Raw genomic sequence first — 17,734 nt, 5'->3', positions numbered from 1 at the left:
TGTACCATTAATGAGAAAAAAATGAACTTTTTTGAATTTAACAAATGGCTGCAATGAAACAAAGAGTATAATCTGAATACTTTCCGTACCCACTGGATGGTGAAAGAAATAAATATTTGATCCCATGCTGATTTTATAAGCTTGGCCACTGACAAAGACATGAACATTCTATAATTTTAAGGGTAGGTTGATTTTAACATTGAGAAATAAAATATCAAAAATAAAATTCAGAAAATCACATTGTATAAATTATATAAATGTATTTGCATTTTGCAATGAGAAATAAGCATTTGATCCCTCTGGCAAACAAGACTTAATACTTGGTGGCAAAACCCTTGTTGGCAAGCACAGCAGTCAGACATTTTTTTGGAGTTGATAATAAGCTTTGTGCATATGTCAGGAGGAATTTTGGTCCACTCCTCTTTGCAGATCATCTCTAAATCATTAAGATTTTGAGGATGTCGCTTGATAACAAGTTCCCCATGTGTAGTTTTAAGCTGATCTCTAACCTTCCTCATGCTCAAGGATACCTCATATGGTGAGATTTTGCATGATGTCGATTGACAGACATTTTGCATTTCTTCCATTTTCTTACTATTGCAATTGTCTCCTTTTCACCCAGCGTCTTTCTTATGGTTTTGTAGCCCATTCCAGCTTTGTGCAGGTCTATGATCTTGTCCCTGACATCCTTATAAAGCTCTTTGGTCTTGCCCATGTTGTAGAGGTGAGGCTATGTGCCCACGTTGCGTTTTTTAACTGTTTTTTCCACGTTTTCCACTGCGGAAACGCTTAAAAGATGCTTACAAATGCATCACATTATTTTTAATGGAATTCCGCATTGTTGTGCCCATGCTGTGTTTTTTTTCTGCAACGGAAACGCTTTGCGGAAAAAATGCAGCATGTTCATTAATTTTGCGGAATCATTGCGATTTTGCCGCTATATAAACGTAATTTAGACGCATGGAAAAAAATGCATGAAAACGCGAGAAAAATGCTAGAAAAACGCAAGCGGATTTCCTGGCAAGGGAGACTGGCTTTGATGAGGAAAATTCTGCTTACATTCTGCAACGTGGGCACATAGCCTTAGAGTCTGACTGATTGAGTCTTTTGTAAAGGTGACTATGTAAGACAGCTGTCTTTAATGCAGGTAACGAGGTGATTAGGAGCATCTAACTGGTCTGTAGGAGCCAGAACTCTTAATGGTTGGTAGGGGATTAAATGCTTATTTCTCTCTGCAAAATGCAAATAAATTTATATAATTTATACAATGTGATTTTCTGGATTTTATTTTTGATATGCTATCTCTCAATGTTAAAATGAACTTTACAGACTGTTCATGTGTTTGTCCGTGGGTAAACTTCGAAAATCAGAGAGAGAGAGAGACAAGTGACAGCAACATCAGAAAGAAGGAATATGAGAAGCTGGAGAAATTCCAGGGCCTCAAAGCAGAACTGTAGAAGATGTGGAAGATGAAGGCAACAGTGATTCCAGTGGTGATAGGAGCACTTGGAGCAGTGACCCCTAAGTTGAGAAAATGGCCACAACAGATCCCAGGAGCAACACCTGATCTCTCTGTCCAGAAAAGCGTAATGCTGGAAACAAATAAGATCCTGCGCAGAACCCTCAAACTCCCAGCCCTCTGGTAGAGGACCCGAGAATGAGAAAGGACAAAAAGACCACCCCCATTGTGGAGTGAAATGGAAGGTTTTTTTGCTATACATACAAAAAAAATGAATCTATCGGAAACTTGCTAGAGCAGTTTTGACCTTTGACATAAACATGTAAATCACTTCTTGTTGCACAGAAGATGAAAGGATAAGGATATGATATTAATTGCCAACCTAAACATGACTATGAGAACCGCTGTTTTTCACTAAAGGTAAACTGCAGTTTGAAGTGATATGAAATTAAATTATAATTGATGTCAAAAGCTGTGCAAATAATATTAGTGATGGTATAAATGAACTAAACCAAAATGTAGATGCATTTTTCCAAAATTCCATGATTTTAGCATCTGGAAGGTCATATTCATTTCACTGATCTGTGTATGGAACAACATCCACAAATGGAAGCATTGTAGTAAAGCCCAACAGTATATATAACGCCAGGGTACAATGGTGGTGGAGACAGGCCCTTAAGGACTAGCCTCATACTAATTTTATTTTTATGGAACAGTAGACAGATAGCATTGTTCTAAGCCAATGTGCAGCAGCATGTATAAAGCAAACTTTTAAAAAGGCTGCGGAATTTCACTTTTTTTCAACATAAGATCTTATGACTTACATACACTTACAGTAGTTAGACTTCCAATCATATGCAACTATATAATGTCCAACCACTAATTCAACCATTTAGTGCCCAAATATCATCTAACCAAGGGTTATGAAACAAAGTGCAGGATTGGTTGTGCAAGCTTTAGATGTTCAGGAGATTAGGACCAGTGAAGCTTCCTTTTAGTAGTGATACAAGATGGTCTTTGGCCAGTTCTGACCACTTTTTTCAATGATACCAAATCAAGATTTTCCAGTACATCAATACTTGGTGTTCATTTAAGCTATTGCTTAAGCAGTAAAAAAAAAGTCCAATGATTTAAAGTCAACAGCTCCTTTGGCTTTAGTAGTGCCAACTTAAATACTTGATAAGAATCTTGAATTTTCCGCCTGCTTAAGATTATTATTACGTATGAAAAATATAAATTTTCTAAAATTGTTGTTTCACGAATGGGAATCTGTCCAAAAATAATATTGTAAGCTTAGCAAAAAAAAAAAATCTCATAAAGATTGGCAGAAATAGATTCAGATATTTTTAAATCTGTTGAATTATGTTGGATTTCGAGTTTCAGCAGCTATAAATATGCTGACATAAAAAAATTTACTACAGCACAATAGGTCTCAGGTCTGATAAATCTACCTAACAGGTGGATAACGAAACAAATGAGCATGGAAGAACACAAATTCCAGCACTCAGATTCCAGACACTAAAGAATGGCCATGAAAATTTAGAGCGTGCAATGACGAAACTCGTTGGCCTAAAATGCTAGAAATAGCTATTTTACATATGCAGTATGATTCTTGAATAAAGTTTCAAGTTTTTAGAATCTAGAGTTGGAGTGCTGTAATTTGGCTTCTTCTAAATGGTTATTCAAGCTCATGAATCTTTGCACCAGAAGGTGGGGAGCACAAGTTGTGACAGTGGTGAGCTGCCAACACGAGAACTATATTCTATGTTATGCTACATAACTTTTGATATCAATTTTTTTTTAACATCTTAACTTCAATGAACATATCGTTAACAGACTTCTCGATATCCATTCTGGTAGTTACCAAGCAAAATGTTTAAAGGGTACAAAACACAGTTATCAATTAATCAACATTTTGTTATTAGTTGCTAGGCAGGTGCTGCTAGTATATGTACATATAAAGATATTGCAGATATTGAGGGCACCTTTCCCAAAATAGGGCCATTGTAGTCCTCTGTGATGCCATATAAAATTCCTCCCTAATGTACAAATCCAACAGTAATTAGGAGCCTTGAGAGCAATGTTGCAGTCACTTGCATACCATCTAGTAAGCAATGGGATGCATTACTATGCACTTAGGGTCTGCCTGTACAAGTCAGTGGCAATTTCTTAGTATGAATTTGAAATAATCTTCATCATTTTACAATATGCAGAATGAACATGATGAAGTCCATGGTGAGGCAAGGGAATATAACAGGTATTGTTGCTTTCTTCTAAAGGCTAATGTTAACAGAATCCACTGATTTCGCATTGATCTGGTGATAATTCAATGTGGATTGCCTCAATGAGATATTGGAGAATCAATAATCAGGTATGTTTCAACATGCTCAATTTCTTCATGTCAGATCCTTTGTTATACTAGGAGACTCTATGCACAATATGACAAGTTCCCTTTAAATGTTACCAAAGTGCAATTCTCCTGCAGAATTTAGTTTTAAACGTTTCCCATTAATTCTATTTGACACCATTTAAAGCGACAGCTTTTTGGCAATTGACAGAGTGAAAACTAAGAGATAATCGGAAGAGTAGGTCATGAGTTGTCATGCATTTATATACCACAAAATAAGTGCTATAAAAAACTTGGAGGACCTTGAAAGTTTCATAAACTGAAAAATTACCACTACTACTCTTGCTAGACCTTTCGGTGGAAACATTTTTAGAACCCCAAATGTTAGGAGTGGACATCAAAGTCAACTCCATTGAAATATTAGCCATAAATTTTTGTGCAAAGCTTTAAATGCTGGTAAAGAAATTCAACGGACACTGATGAATTGTAGTCATCATGTTGCACAGTCAAGGGAACCAATACTTAAAGAGAACCTGTAAGCACGATTTTGTAATGTAAAGACATGGATGTAATGATGCTGTAATACTGACTAATGCTGTAGATAAGCCCCTGATAGCGGTGGCCTTAGCTTATAGGCCAAAAATGGGATGACAGATTCCCTTTAAAGAGGGCAGGCCGGAGGAGGGGCTGAGGATCTCAAACAAGGAGGAGAAGACCCAGTGCACAATCCGGCCCCTGTGCACCAAAATCTAATTAGCACAAAACTTCAAATGGTGATTAAAGAAGAACAACAAAGCGGATTTCATCACCAAAGGTATCAATGTAATCAGTATTACAGCACCATTACAGCCACGCCTTTACAAAATCATGCAGACAGGTTCTCTTTAAAGGGATTGCCTGGAATGACTTAACTTAAAAAAGGTCTGCTTTTGTTGTACAGAAGCAGTGGCACTGTAGACTATAGGCTGTGTCTAATGCAGGACATCATCATTCAAATGAATGGAATGGAAAATCAGTACCAGATACCAGCCATAACTAATCCTTTTTTCTCATCCTGGTATATACTTAGGATAACACAGCCTATACAATTACTTCAGCTAAACATCCTCCTCTGTGAATCTGTATTTTTGTGGAATATTATTTGTAATAAGGCTGCTTTTACTGTATATAAAGAAAAAGTAAACTGTAAAAATCATATGTATACATCTATTGTGATGTTCCATCCATAAGCAGCAACCATGCCCTAATATACTGTATGCTGACGCATTTTAAGCCAGGCTATGCTAACCATGGTAATACTGACCCTGGTCTAAAATAACCAAAAAAAATAATTAAAATAAGCTAGCTTATCAATTACTGCATAATTATAACAAATTTGTAAAATATTTTATATTAAAATAAGCACTGCTTATGCATTTTACAAGACAGATGCTAAGGTGGAATGTCAACAGCTATGCTGAGTATTGGCATTACATATTGACCGTTAGCGTTTTATGATCCTTCTTTTAAAAAGATCCTTCATTATCTTCAGTTTTAGAATACAAAAATAAGCATTTCTTTAAATAACTTAGTTGCTTCAAACAATAAAGTATGATAAAGCGTCTAAATATTAAAGGCACGGTTTGGCAGTAGGCAATTAGGCAATAAGACCTGTAAATAGTTACGGAATAGTCTAGTTTGTCAAACCAATACTATGAAGGTATCATAGTTGCTGGTGCGTTTATACCACATTCTCCATGTGTTGCATAAGCATTCATGTGAGACCACCCAACCCTCTTGAACATGGCATTATTGTCAATGATATGCCCTGGTCTTTGAATCCATATATAGAGGCACAATTATGTTATTCTAGATTTTGCTCCATAAAAAGTTTGTCCACTGATATGTCTCCTTGGCCTCTGAGCGATTGAATTCCACTGCCTTGTTTCCACATGTACGTGTCCTCATCACAAAGGCACTGGCTTGGTTTTCTTTGGCTCAAAAATGTGGCTACAGCAAAATACATGAAAGTATAATGCAGAAGTCCAGATAATTCCATGTAATGCCCCTTTTGGAGTAATAACAATGTGTATACTTTTGCCATCATTATTTTACTGACTGGGGTGGCATTATGGCCATTTTTGGTTGTACTTTTCCATCAGTGTCTAAAGTAGCATCTTTGCTTTTCTTCCTAGGAGGCTTCTTAATAGGTGTTTTCTTCACGGCTGGTTCGCCTGCTTCTTGCTTTACAGTTGCGGGCTGCTCCTGACTGCTATTCGAGTTTTGTTTCTCAAGCTGATTTCCTGTGCCTGATACTGGCTCCGTAACTGGACTGATCATTTTTTGCAGATTGGTCGTTGTGGGCAGAATTGCTTTGCTTGACTTCTGATTGATGGCTGCAGCAGATCGCTTGGCTTTCTGTGGAGGGGTTGGTTTCTCTTTCTGTGTTTTCAGAGGGCCAATACCATTGTGATTGCTGCTGTTCTCTATTCTGTTAAGGCTTTGTGTTTTTTCTTTTAATTGGGCGGCCAGCAAGGAAGCTGCCTCAGAGGACAAATGAGGGTGAAATACCTCAGCCCGAGACTTGCTGTGATCTGGACTTTTTGGAGCATCTTTATTATCAACACTCTTTTTGTCAATATGCAGGTTTCCTATTCTTTTTAGGGCATTTTGTACTGTCCCATTAATACTTTCTATGTGATCATGGCTTTTGTTTCTGTGCTTTGACTTGGATGGTGACAGAGATTCATCAGGTTTGCTCTCTGTTGAGCTCACATCCTTCAAGTGCTTTTGCCCCTTGTCCTTACGCCTCATGATAACTTTTTCTTCACTTTTGCCTTGTCCAGCAGGGCAAGTATCACTGGGGGTTCTCTTTCTATGATGATCTTTTATGCTTGAATTTTGTTCCGAATGATCAGTACTAGTGGATGACTTATCTGGAGATTTATTAAATGCTGGAAGGGAATTAGACTGGTTTGAATTAAACTTGCCGTGGATCCAGGAAACCTTAGGCTTTGTTGATGGATCAGGTGGAGGCGGTTTGGTTCTTTCAGGAGATGGGGGTTTTGCACCTATAGTAGCACTTCTATTATCCATGGCAGTGTCATCTTCATCTTTCGACTGTTTAGATAATCTTGCAACTTTTGCATACAAAGCACCACCAGTTGATCCTGAACCACACGATGATCTTTCACTGTCAGATGATTTCAATAATGGAGTTTCACTGTTATCAACCTGAGATGATTTAGGAGATCCAGAATCTTTTAAGTATGTATATTCTCCAGCCTCTTCCTCATTAATTGGAGGTGTCATTTTTTCCTGGACATTGACGTGCCCCTTTTCTTTGCAGTCAGTAATTGATTCTAAAAGATAGAACGGCATGACATTAACATATGAGGGTCAATATCATATCCAAAGATAATGTTCTTTTGATAACATGAGAAGGAAGAAAGTACTGTAGGTTAAAACTTGATTATACTGTAAACATGTAATGTAATATGTTGGTAGTAACAATATATCTGTAAGATTCATATGTTGTAAAAGATGTCTTTTTTCAGAGGTGACAAAAGGGCGAAAGTCATTTTTTAACACGCCTTGTGTGCTAATGACCTGTGAACAGTCAAATGCGTGTTGACGCAGCATGGAAGAGTTATGATCTTCGGTGGCCAAACTTGCCTCTGTAATCTTGATTGTCATCACCAGGCCTCTAGTCACCACTGGGCTCCTACAAATTCTCTGCATTCTCTGTTACTCTCTACTCCCCATGCATGCACAGTGCAGTGAGGTGTACTGATATTAATGGGGTTGTCCAGACTTGACATACAAGACTGAAGTCACTCTATGTGACTGCAGACTTGTGATTCCTCCATGCGCACACTATGATTATCCGATGTTAGCACCAGGAGCAGGCGGTCATGTGACCACAAGTATGCGATCTGCATATTTTCAACCACATTCCAACTAGACGTGTCCGGACTCACTCAATTCACTTGTATTGAGTGAGGCCGAGTATGTCTAGTCTGTATGTGACTGGATGTATGCCAATCACATACTTGCGTCACATGCCTGCCTGCCCCTGGTGCCGACACCAGAAAATCCTCACAGCGTGTGTATGCTGTGAGGATTCACATGTCTGCAGTCACATAGATTGAATCAAAAATTGTACTCCAATGCTAGACAACCCCTTTAAGTCAGACATATTACACCTTGCTGTATTGCTGATACTCATGGAGTACATGATCACAGCAAATGGACAAGCCTGTTGGTGGCTACAGTGATTGACTATTCATTAGTTAGTAGGTACAGAGTTTAGTGAAATGCTTGATACCTCTGATGATGGATGAGCAGTTAACCGACAGGGTTCTCCCTAGCAAGTGCCATTAATACACTCTTTTCACTGGAACTGGTGAAGCGTCAAACAGCACCAATGAAATGCAATTTTGGGTGTATTGTCCCAAAGAGACTTTGCCTCCAGGTTTTGCAGCAAAAATTAGGGCATACACCCTTATTCGAATGATGTGTCACTTACTGGGATTCATGCTCCAGTTTTGATAAAACACTGTTTTATCTACTGCAGCTCTTCTAGTCCTCTAAGTGCTAAACTTTTGCTATGTAGTCTTCGACATTCATGAACTCCAGCTATCTTCACCCTCCACCATTTATTGTTAGCTTGGTGGACAATGTAGGTCAGAACCGCATTACCCAAAGTCTGTATGTTTCCCTTCTTTGCCACTTTATCAATTTTTGCACCACTGTGTGATTAACCTTGATTTTAACTTCAGATGCAATTAAGCATTTTTTATGGAAGAAGCGAATGCAGCGATTTCTACTACCTGAAGAATATTTTGATCATGCATTGGGCAGATGAACTAATATGTCTGTCTCTTTATACTACTGTCAGCTTTCTGACGATGCACATTTTAGGAAGAAAGCTGTCAATCAATGGTGCTGACAGGGTTAAACAGAGTTATTATTCAAAAGACTAGTAGATGAAAAAATGTTTTTAACAAAACTATAGCAAGAAAACCTTGTCAATAACACAATGCTATAATTAGGGTCTGTGACCCCATTTCATGCTGGCCTCACATTGAAAGTATAAACCTGGTGACAGTCCATTTAATAGCATTTTATAGATGATCATTCATAGATGATTACATTTAAAATGCCACAATCTCATGTTATAATGCCACAAATGAATACCATTAGATTGCAGATATTAAATTTGCTATACAACAGAATTCCTTGTCACACTTACCCTCATGAGGCACACAGTACACAGGTCCATCATCTGTGGTATCGAAGGATGAAAAAGAACCTCGGGAAGACCATGAAGGAGATGGCTGTTCTGCAACAGATGGTGGTTCAATAAAGCTGCAATTAAACGTATTCTCCATGTCATGATGAGCCACTGAAATAAAACAAAACACACATTTATTATGTGGCCGAATTAACATCATCAGACCAACATGGGAACACTTGTCTCCAGTTATTGTAAGCCGCATATACCAGTAAGCACTGGGAGTAAGCTCACTTAACCAACAGAAAACGAAGCTATCCTCTACTGTTGACCAATATGGGTAAGATGAGTGCACCGTATATAACATTGATAATAATTAAGAAATAGACACGGAATGAAATGGTGATTGCTAGGATTGGACAAAAAATGATAAATGCCACTGATCACAAGAATACAAGCACTTTATAAATCAGTGATAATGTTAGGTTAGTCACTATACAGTAACGGTCAAAAGTTTGGCCACACCTAGTCATGCAATACTGTGGTTTGCCTTCTTGTTGAAATGTGCACATTTTAGATTGAGACTGAAGACAGCAAAACCACAAACAAACACACATGGAAACAAGGAGTAAAGATACATGTCTGAAACAAACCAGAACATGTATTAAGCCTATATTCCTCCAAGTGCCCCCTTAAACTATAATGACAGTTTTACATCCCCTTGGCATTCTCTCAAACAGCATCATGAGGTAGTCAACTGGGATGGCTTCCAATGAACAAATATACCTTGTGAAAAGCTTATTTGTAGAACCAATGGCCTTCAATAAGAGTTTGCAACCATCAGGTCTACTAAGCCCCATTCCACAACTGTTCTAAGCGAGAATATGGCAAGAACCACTCAACTGAAAAGAGAAATAACTTTCTATCATTAAGACGTGAAGGTGAGTAAATACAGAAAATTGCTAGAATGCATCCTCAAGTACAGTCATGAAAATCATCCATCGCTGTGATGAAACTGGCTCTTATGAGGATTAACCCAGGAAAGGAAAACTAAAAATCACCTCTGCTGCAGAGGATAATCATTTATCAACCTCAGAAAATGCAAATTGCCAACACCTGAGATAACAACTCTCATAAATTATGCAGACATCAAGTAGCAGATATATATCAACTGTTGATAGGAGAAGCAATTTATGGTCGAATTGCTGCAAAGAAGCCACTACATGAAGATACTTGTTAGGGTCAAGCAATATAAGGACAGGACATTAAAAATCTGCACTGTGCACTGCACTCTGTAACAACATTCCATTCTGTTTGGTTTGCACTTACTGGGTCCATCATTTGACTTGAAACAAAACAATGACCCAAAATACACATCTAGGCTATGTAAGAGCTATGTGAACAAGAAGGAGAGCACGTGACATGACATGTCCTCCGCAATCACCTGACCTCAACTCAATTGAGATGGTTTGAGATGAGTTGGACAGTAGAGAGAAGGAAAAGCAGCCAACAAGTAGTCCATCAGGTAGTCCATCACCTGTAATGCCTTCAAGACTGTTGGGAAGCCATTCCGCGTGATTACCTGATCAAGCTATTTAAGAGAATGCCAATGGGATGTAAAGCTGTCATTAGAGAAAAGTGAGGTGTTTTGAGGAATCTAAAATGTAACAATAGTTTGTTTCACATATGTTTCTTTACTCCTTCTTTCCATCTGTTTATTCATGGTTTTGCTGCCTTTAGTCTGAATCCGCATTGTGTACATTCCAGTAAGCACAAGGAAAGCAACTGCATGAACAGATGTGTCCAAACTTTTGATCAGTACTGTATATAAGCATGGAAACATTTTTTATATCTGCCATCAAATTATAGGGAAAGAGGTTATTAGTGACCAACTAGAAATTGAGTCTGTACTCGCCACTGACTGCTCTAGACCTGCCAAATACTGCACACATTACTGTATAACTATTACTAATAGGGAAAGTGTCCTGCATAGTGGATGGTGCTCACTCTGCTGCCATTTTGAGGTAGGCACAGGAAGCGGTTTCATAAGAAAATGTCCGGTCAGGTTTATTAACTGCACAAACCTGTTTGAGGCTACGTTCACATTTGCGTTGTGCGCTGCTGCGTCGGCGACGCAACGCACAACGCAAACAAGAATGCATGCAAAACGCATTGCATCTTGCTGCGTCCTCTGCGCCCTAACGCTTGCGACAAAAAAGACGCATGCATCACAAAACGCATGCAAACGCATGTCCATGCCCCCCCATGTTAAATATAGGGGTGCATGACGCATGCGTCGCCGCTGTGGCGCCCGACGCACAACCGCAAGACGCTAATGTGAACGTAGCCTAAGCACATGCAAACAAATATAGCCTTCTCTGGAACAAAGTGAAAACAAACTGAAAATAAATAGTCCATATAGCTCTGCAGGTCCGTCCGCTCAGGTCAGGTCATTGTCTTTAGCAACACACACTGGAGGTCTATACACCTCCAGCCACAGACACTGAATAAGACACTTGGCCTCCATTTTATCTGCCAAACCACGCACATGGGGGCGGGGATATGTGAGCAGTCATTCCCACTCATCTCTTATGACCGCTCGTAAAACCCGGCCCTGGAGTGGCGAAATAACTCTCTCAGCATTATATGTGCTGGAGCACGCTTCCAAGCTTACATCACCGCAGCAAATAGCCACGATGACACATATCTCCCCTCAAAGACTCTTCCGGCAGCCATCTTACAATGCTCATAACTCACTCCGTATAACAACATCAATAAAAGGGATTTCCAAAATTTAAAAAAATGACTTTTTCCCAAATCAGCACCACATCTGTTTACAGGTTGTTCTTCATATTGCAATTCACTCCTATTTGATTCAATAGAAATGAGCTGCAATACCACTGAAAAAAGTAGCTCTATTTTTTAAAAAATGCGGTCATGTTTTTCTGATCCTGGACAACCATTTTAATGGCATTACTTTTAACCACTTCATGGCATCTCAGTAAAGGGCATACATATACATTCTTTGTTTGGTATGCAGCGGACTAAGGAGCTGAGCCTGATCTATACGCAGCCCAGATCAAACCATGTTGTTGTAGGGCCTATGCAGTCCGGTAATTGAGTAATTCAAGTGTTCATTATGACCCACTGAGGCCACTCCCCCTGAAGAAATGACATTAATGCTCGCGAAACGCACATCGGGGTACATGGCCGCAGCCTGGGCAGGAGTCACAGCATAATGGATAATTAATCACTTGACGATTTTACCATATTTTTTATTGGATAATGAACACTAGAGTTACTCTATTACCACACTACATAGGCCCTACAACAACATGGTTTGATATGGGCCGACTTGCTCAGTCTCTCTCAGCTACTGTCAGGAGTCTGCTTAATTTGACCCATTATCCCACCATGTGGCCATTTATATAAAACTGGTTAAAATTGTTTGAAAACGGTGTTTGTTTATTTGTCCTGGCCCTAGTCTCAGGCCACTGCATTAGGCTACGTTCACATTAGCGTTCCGCTAATGTGCGTCGCTGTTGCGTCGGCGACGCGCCCCTATGTTTAACATGGGGGACGCGTGCGTCTTTTTTGTTGCGTTTTCCGACACGTGCGTCGTTTCCGACGCTAGCGTCGGACGCAAGAAAATGCAACAAGTTGCATTTTTCGTGCGTCCGATTTTTGTCAAAAAACGACGCACGCGTCGCAAAACGCAGCGTTTTTGCGTGCGTTTGCGCGCGTTTTTTTGTGTAACGTGCGTTGCGTCGCCGACGCAGCGGCGCGCAACGCTAATGTGAACGTAGCCTTATTGTCACCTTTATTTATTATACTGTATATTCATATATATGTAGAAGATATTTTTAATAAGATTTGTGCATAATCTATATACCATATTTTTCAGATTATAAGATGCTCTGGATTATAAGACGCACCCCAAATTTTGAGTAGAAAAATATGAATTTTTTTTTATAAAATGGTGGTGCTTCTTATAATCCATGCATCTTATTGCTTACCGGGGGTGGTGACTGTGATGAAGCGGGGTCCCTGGGTCACTGCTGGAGTGATCAGGAGTGGGGTGATGCTGCAGGCCGCAGGCTTGGATGAAGGGGTGTTCCAATGTGCGGCGTGCCACTTCGGGTGTGCAGTTATGCTGCTGGTGTCTGGTGCTGCTGCTTGTGTCCGGTGCTACGGGGTGTCTGGCGGTGCTGCGGGAGTGGCTGGTGCTGCTGGTGTCTCCGCTGCTGCTGTAGCTGTCTCCGGTGCTGCTGCGACTGTCTCCGGTGCTGCAGAGGGCTCTACCAACATTTTGTGAAAGGCCAGAGCCCTTGCAGTTCCATTGTTTCTGGGGAATGGCGCATGTGCAGATGGAGATCTCGGCACCAAGCTCTGAGACCTCATCTCCCAAGATCTTGGTGCCGAGATCTCCATCTGTGCATGCGCCGCCTCCCAAGTGGCCATTTTCCCGGAGTCCACCGCACAGGTAACCATAGAACTACGGGGGCTCTAGCCTTTCACAAAATGTCAGCAGAGCTCCCCGCAGCACCAAAGACATCTGCTGCAGCACCAAAGCACCGAACACTCCAGCAGAACCGCCAGACACCCCGCAGTGCCATACACAAGTATCAGCGCTAGACACCCCCTCATCTCAGCCTGCAGGAATAGTACCGGTAAAGTATATCCGCATTATAAGACGCACCTCCATTTTCTCCCAAAATTTTGGGGGAAAAAAGTGCGTCTTTTAATCCTAAAAATGTAGTATCTCTTTTTTTGTATAAATAAAATTGTATTTCATAATATATGGTGACTCAGATCCTCCTTTTTAATGAATGAAATATTGGAGTCAATATATTTGTGAGTACAATGATGATTTAAGAGTGGTAATTTATATTTCATGTTTGTTTTTACAAAGTTGTGAATTTTTCTTAGCCACCTAAATATAAAAAGAAAACTATTCAAGTCTGCTATCGCCATAATCGTACGGACATGAAGAATGTTGTTGAATGGTGATCACTCAAAGCTACAACTAATCTTGTGAAAAGAAGAAAACATTGAATGGCTATGGTGATGTAAGAATATAAAAGCTATTTCTTTTGAAAGGAGGGGAGGTCATAAAGGGGTTAAGTGAGACCCCCAACACTGTAACACTATAAAGAACCCAGTTTCCATCCAGCTCTGAAATAAGTGCTTGTACTGTATCTTTAACACTAGTCTGCTATTCTTGTGTTCCGACGATTAACCTTTCTAATAGATGCAGAGAGCCTTCCAACATATCTCTCCTGGCTTCCGAAGCGAATACTGTTTCATATTTGTATGACTTAGAGACCAAGGTAAAGTAATCTAAGCACTGACCCCATAGAAAAAATAATTCAATTTTGCACTGTAAGTAAAATAATAAAACACGCAGACGTTGCAACGATACCATAATATAAGCGTGTCTATGTCTGCCCTCTACATGCTGAATTCCCACCAAACTGCAGCACGAAGTAGTGCTCTGCTTAAAAAGCAGAAAATCAGTGTTTTTACATGGAAAAAGTTTAGCAGAGACAGGACTGCCCACCCTCAGCACAGTTCTTGCAGTATTCAATCTTGATAAAGTGCCAAGAGAGTGGTAAAATAATCCTGAGCACCTGTAGCTAAGAAATGAGTTCTGCAGCAGTGTGCTCACAGGAAACCGCAAGCTGCCCCAGACAAAGGCAGTCTGCACATAGTATTAAAAGGCAAGGAGCATTTCCATGTTGGAGCGCTTGGCTTGAATGTCAAAGATGAATCATGTGTTGAGGTCAAATGAAGCGAAACAGCAACATAAATTAAATGGAAACATGTTAACGAAAACCTGCCAAGGAGATTGTACCCAATAATGTATTAGGAGCTCTTTATCAGTCTCCTAATAAAGTTTTTAACGATGCCTTTATTAGAACTAAGGCCTTATTCAGTAAGACTGGCGTTCCGTAAGCCAGTCTTTATGAGTGGTGTGCAGGAATAAGATACAACAAAAACATTAAGAGGTGCACGCCACTTAATGAATCATATCGGTGGCGTGTTCCTCCATGTGTCTCACCAAAAGTCTTACCCCACTCAGGGACAGATGTAATATTTTTGGTGTACAAAATGCCACCACTATTGATGAATGTGATGGGTGGCTGTAGCCATGCCCTATACTGGCTCCTCCCCAGACACACCTATTTGGGCAGATCAGCCCTAAAATGGAGCGCAAAATCAACATTGTGCTATATTTGTTCCTACCCTTCCTTCTCTAATTGAACTGCTTTATTTTGCTTATTTTTCTCCCATTTCCTTTTTGATGACCCTGTACTTGAAAATCTCCATTGCATGCTGGGATACTCACAGGATGTCATCAGAGGCCAGGGGCAGCAGTCACTGCAATAGCCTCTGTCCCCATCCTGAAGGACATGTCATCAGGGACATCTGTTTCATGGGCTAGGCTAGCCCTGCTGTACTGCGTTCTCTCCTTACAAAGCACACTGGCAGTGCGTTCTGTTGCCAGCTCTTCACTTCTCAATAGAGCCAGCAAGGTAGCACTCTGTCATTGAGAACTGAGAAGAATATTGTACATTTAGAAGGGAGCTCATACTGATTATACATCGATATTGGCCACCAATGCGTTCACAGTACAGCAGGGACTAGCCCAGCCCATGAAACAGATGTCACTGATGAGGCTTCGTAGGGACAGAGACTGTAACAGTGAACCCAGCCTTTGCCCCTGATGATGTCCCATCTGAATATTGCTGCATGCACTGAGGATTCTCAAAGCTAAGTGTCATCAAGATAAAGAAATAAAATAAAGCAGCTAGATTAGAAAAGAAAAGTTGGGGATGTTTTAATGAAACGATATTAGAAAAACTATTACCGGTATATGAGTTTTGGACCACCTCATTAATCCCAACACATATATTCCTGAACTAGTCAGGAGCGCCGTCACTCATCTCTGCTGCTAACCGGTATTACGCCAACAGTGGCATCATAAAGTAGGGAGAGCACGGAGAAGTCATCCCTCTTGTTCTCCTACTGGTGACACTGGATTGTCAATCATGCCACTATGATACAAACATAAATACAGGAATGAGTGATGGTGATTTTAAAATATCAGTCAATTTAACGCATCTAATCCCATCGTATGTTATACGACAGTATATATTTCCTATTGATAAAAAGTTGCTTTTCTTCTAAAATTAAAGCAGTATTCTTCTGGGAAAAAATAAAATATAAGTGTACTTAGTAGCAAATGTGGTCAATGGAGACATTTTTTTCTCCATAGAAGCATGACATGTACTTGCAGCTTTCCCCGCCATCTAACTAGACACAGCCAGAACATCATCACATTAATAGAAATGTACTTCCTCTTTGAAGTTATGAGCCAACAATTCAACTTTAATTTAAAGTCTTAGGCCATAACCAAAAATGTAAGTAATCCAGACAAGAATTGTCAAGTGGAAAGCATAATGTCAAATCATAGAAAGGACATTTGTACTTATGGTCTGGAATAAGATTATGGTATATTGCACTGTGATATTGGTGGAGACGCAGGAACATAGACTTTCTAAAATTCTGAAATATATCTCTAGGGCAAAATGAACAATATGTGATTCTAAGTGTTACAGGTGTCAAAAAGTTATTCTATTTCCTAGGTATGAAACAGTCGAGGCTAGAAAAGCATATATATTTTTTGTAAGGTTAAAGTAAGTTCACAAAGCCTCGAGATAGTCAATATGTAAGTTCTGACTTAAAGGAAACTAAACTCTGTAGTGATAGCTTCAAATAACAAAATAAAAGGGGTTGTGCAGTCACTGAAAGCGTGTCGAAAAACATTCTGAACTGCTGTAAAGTAATAAAATAAAATTAACCCCAGCGAACCCCTACTGGTCAAGTTCCAAAAATGGTAAGGTCCTACGCTGGCCTCACGACTCTTTGTTTGGTTTAGATAGGCATGTAACTGCTGCAGCCAATCACCGGCCAAACTGGTGACTAACCTGTAACTGCTGCAGAAAGTGATTTGTAAAGATCCTAACATGAGAAGAATGACTAAGAATATACATGAAAGTAAAAATTGGCAGGGCAGTTATAGCCCCAAGGAATGAAACAATGCAGATGAGCTTGCATGAAGAAGTGATGAGTAGATGAAGTAGAAATAAAGCGAAGGTGCAATTATTCAAAAGTGAAAGATGTCAGTAATAATAATAAAGTAAAAGTATACATATATCTAGCCCATGGCACCATGCAAAGAAAAGGGGGACTCTTTTGCAAGCCGGCGAGAAAATCTCGCCATACGGATGTCATACAGATGCTTACTTGAGAGAAAATCGCATCCTCGCATTGCATACGAATGACATACGGATCACTGTTCAGAGAACATTTCTGCGATTCTCGTCTGTGTAAAATGGACCGATTTTTTTGTATGTTGTGTATGACTCCAGCCTAAAAAGAGATCCCCCAACATTAAACATAACGGTATTTACTTACTGATCAGAAGGGCTCTGATTGTCAGGACCTTGCAAAAGAACAGGGGCAGCAGCATTTTTTCCCCTCCATAGCAGCACTGCCATCTATCTACAGTGTAGGGAAGTGCAACACAGCCCTATGTACAGTATGTGAACGGAGCAGCTCCCTGTACAGCAATGCCACTTTGACAGTAAAAATGATGAAAGGCGAATTGACCCCATAACTGAGCGTATTTACACCATCTACTATATAA

The 17,734-nt window shown here is 39.9% G+C and overlaps 1 protein-coding gene across 1 annotated transcript in view; it reads right to left on the bottom strand.

Annotated features, from left to right (window-relative positions):
* Positions 1–5,173: 5,173 nt before the first annotated feature.
* The window catches only part of SCARF2 (scavenger receptor class F member 2), a 364,459-nt gene continuing 351,898 nt past the window's right edge, over positions 5,174–17,734 (bottom strand). Inside the window, exons 10-11 of the mRNA XM_069758527.1 lie at positions 9,040–9,192; positions 5,174–7,147 (exon numbers count right to left, since the gene is read on the bottom strand). Of these exons, the coding sequence (XP_069614628.1) occupies positions 5,892–7,147; positions 9,040–9,192 (1,409 nt within the window). The 3' untranslated portion in view covers positions 5,174–5,891. The remainder of the gene's footprint in view (positions 7,148–9,039; positions 9,193–17,734) is intronic.

This window comes from Ranitomeya imitator, chromosome 1, assembly GCF_032444005.1.
Source record: "Ranitomeya imitator isolate aRanImi1 chromosome 1, aRanImi1.pri, whole genome shotgun sequence".
Classification (NCBI taxonomy): Eukaryota; Metazoa; Chordata; class Amphibia; order Anura; family Dendrobatidae; genus Ranitomeya; species Ranitomeya imitator.
Note: the sequence above shows the minus strand (reverse complement) of the source record. Positions and strands in the feature narration are given on the sequence as shown.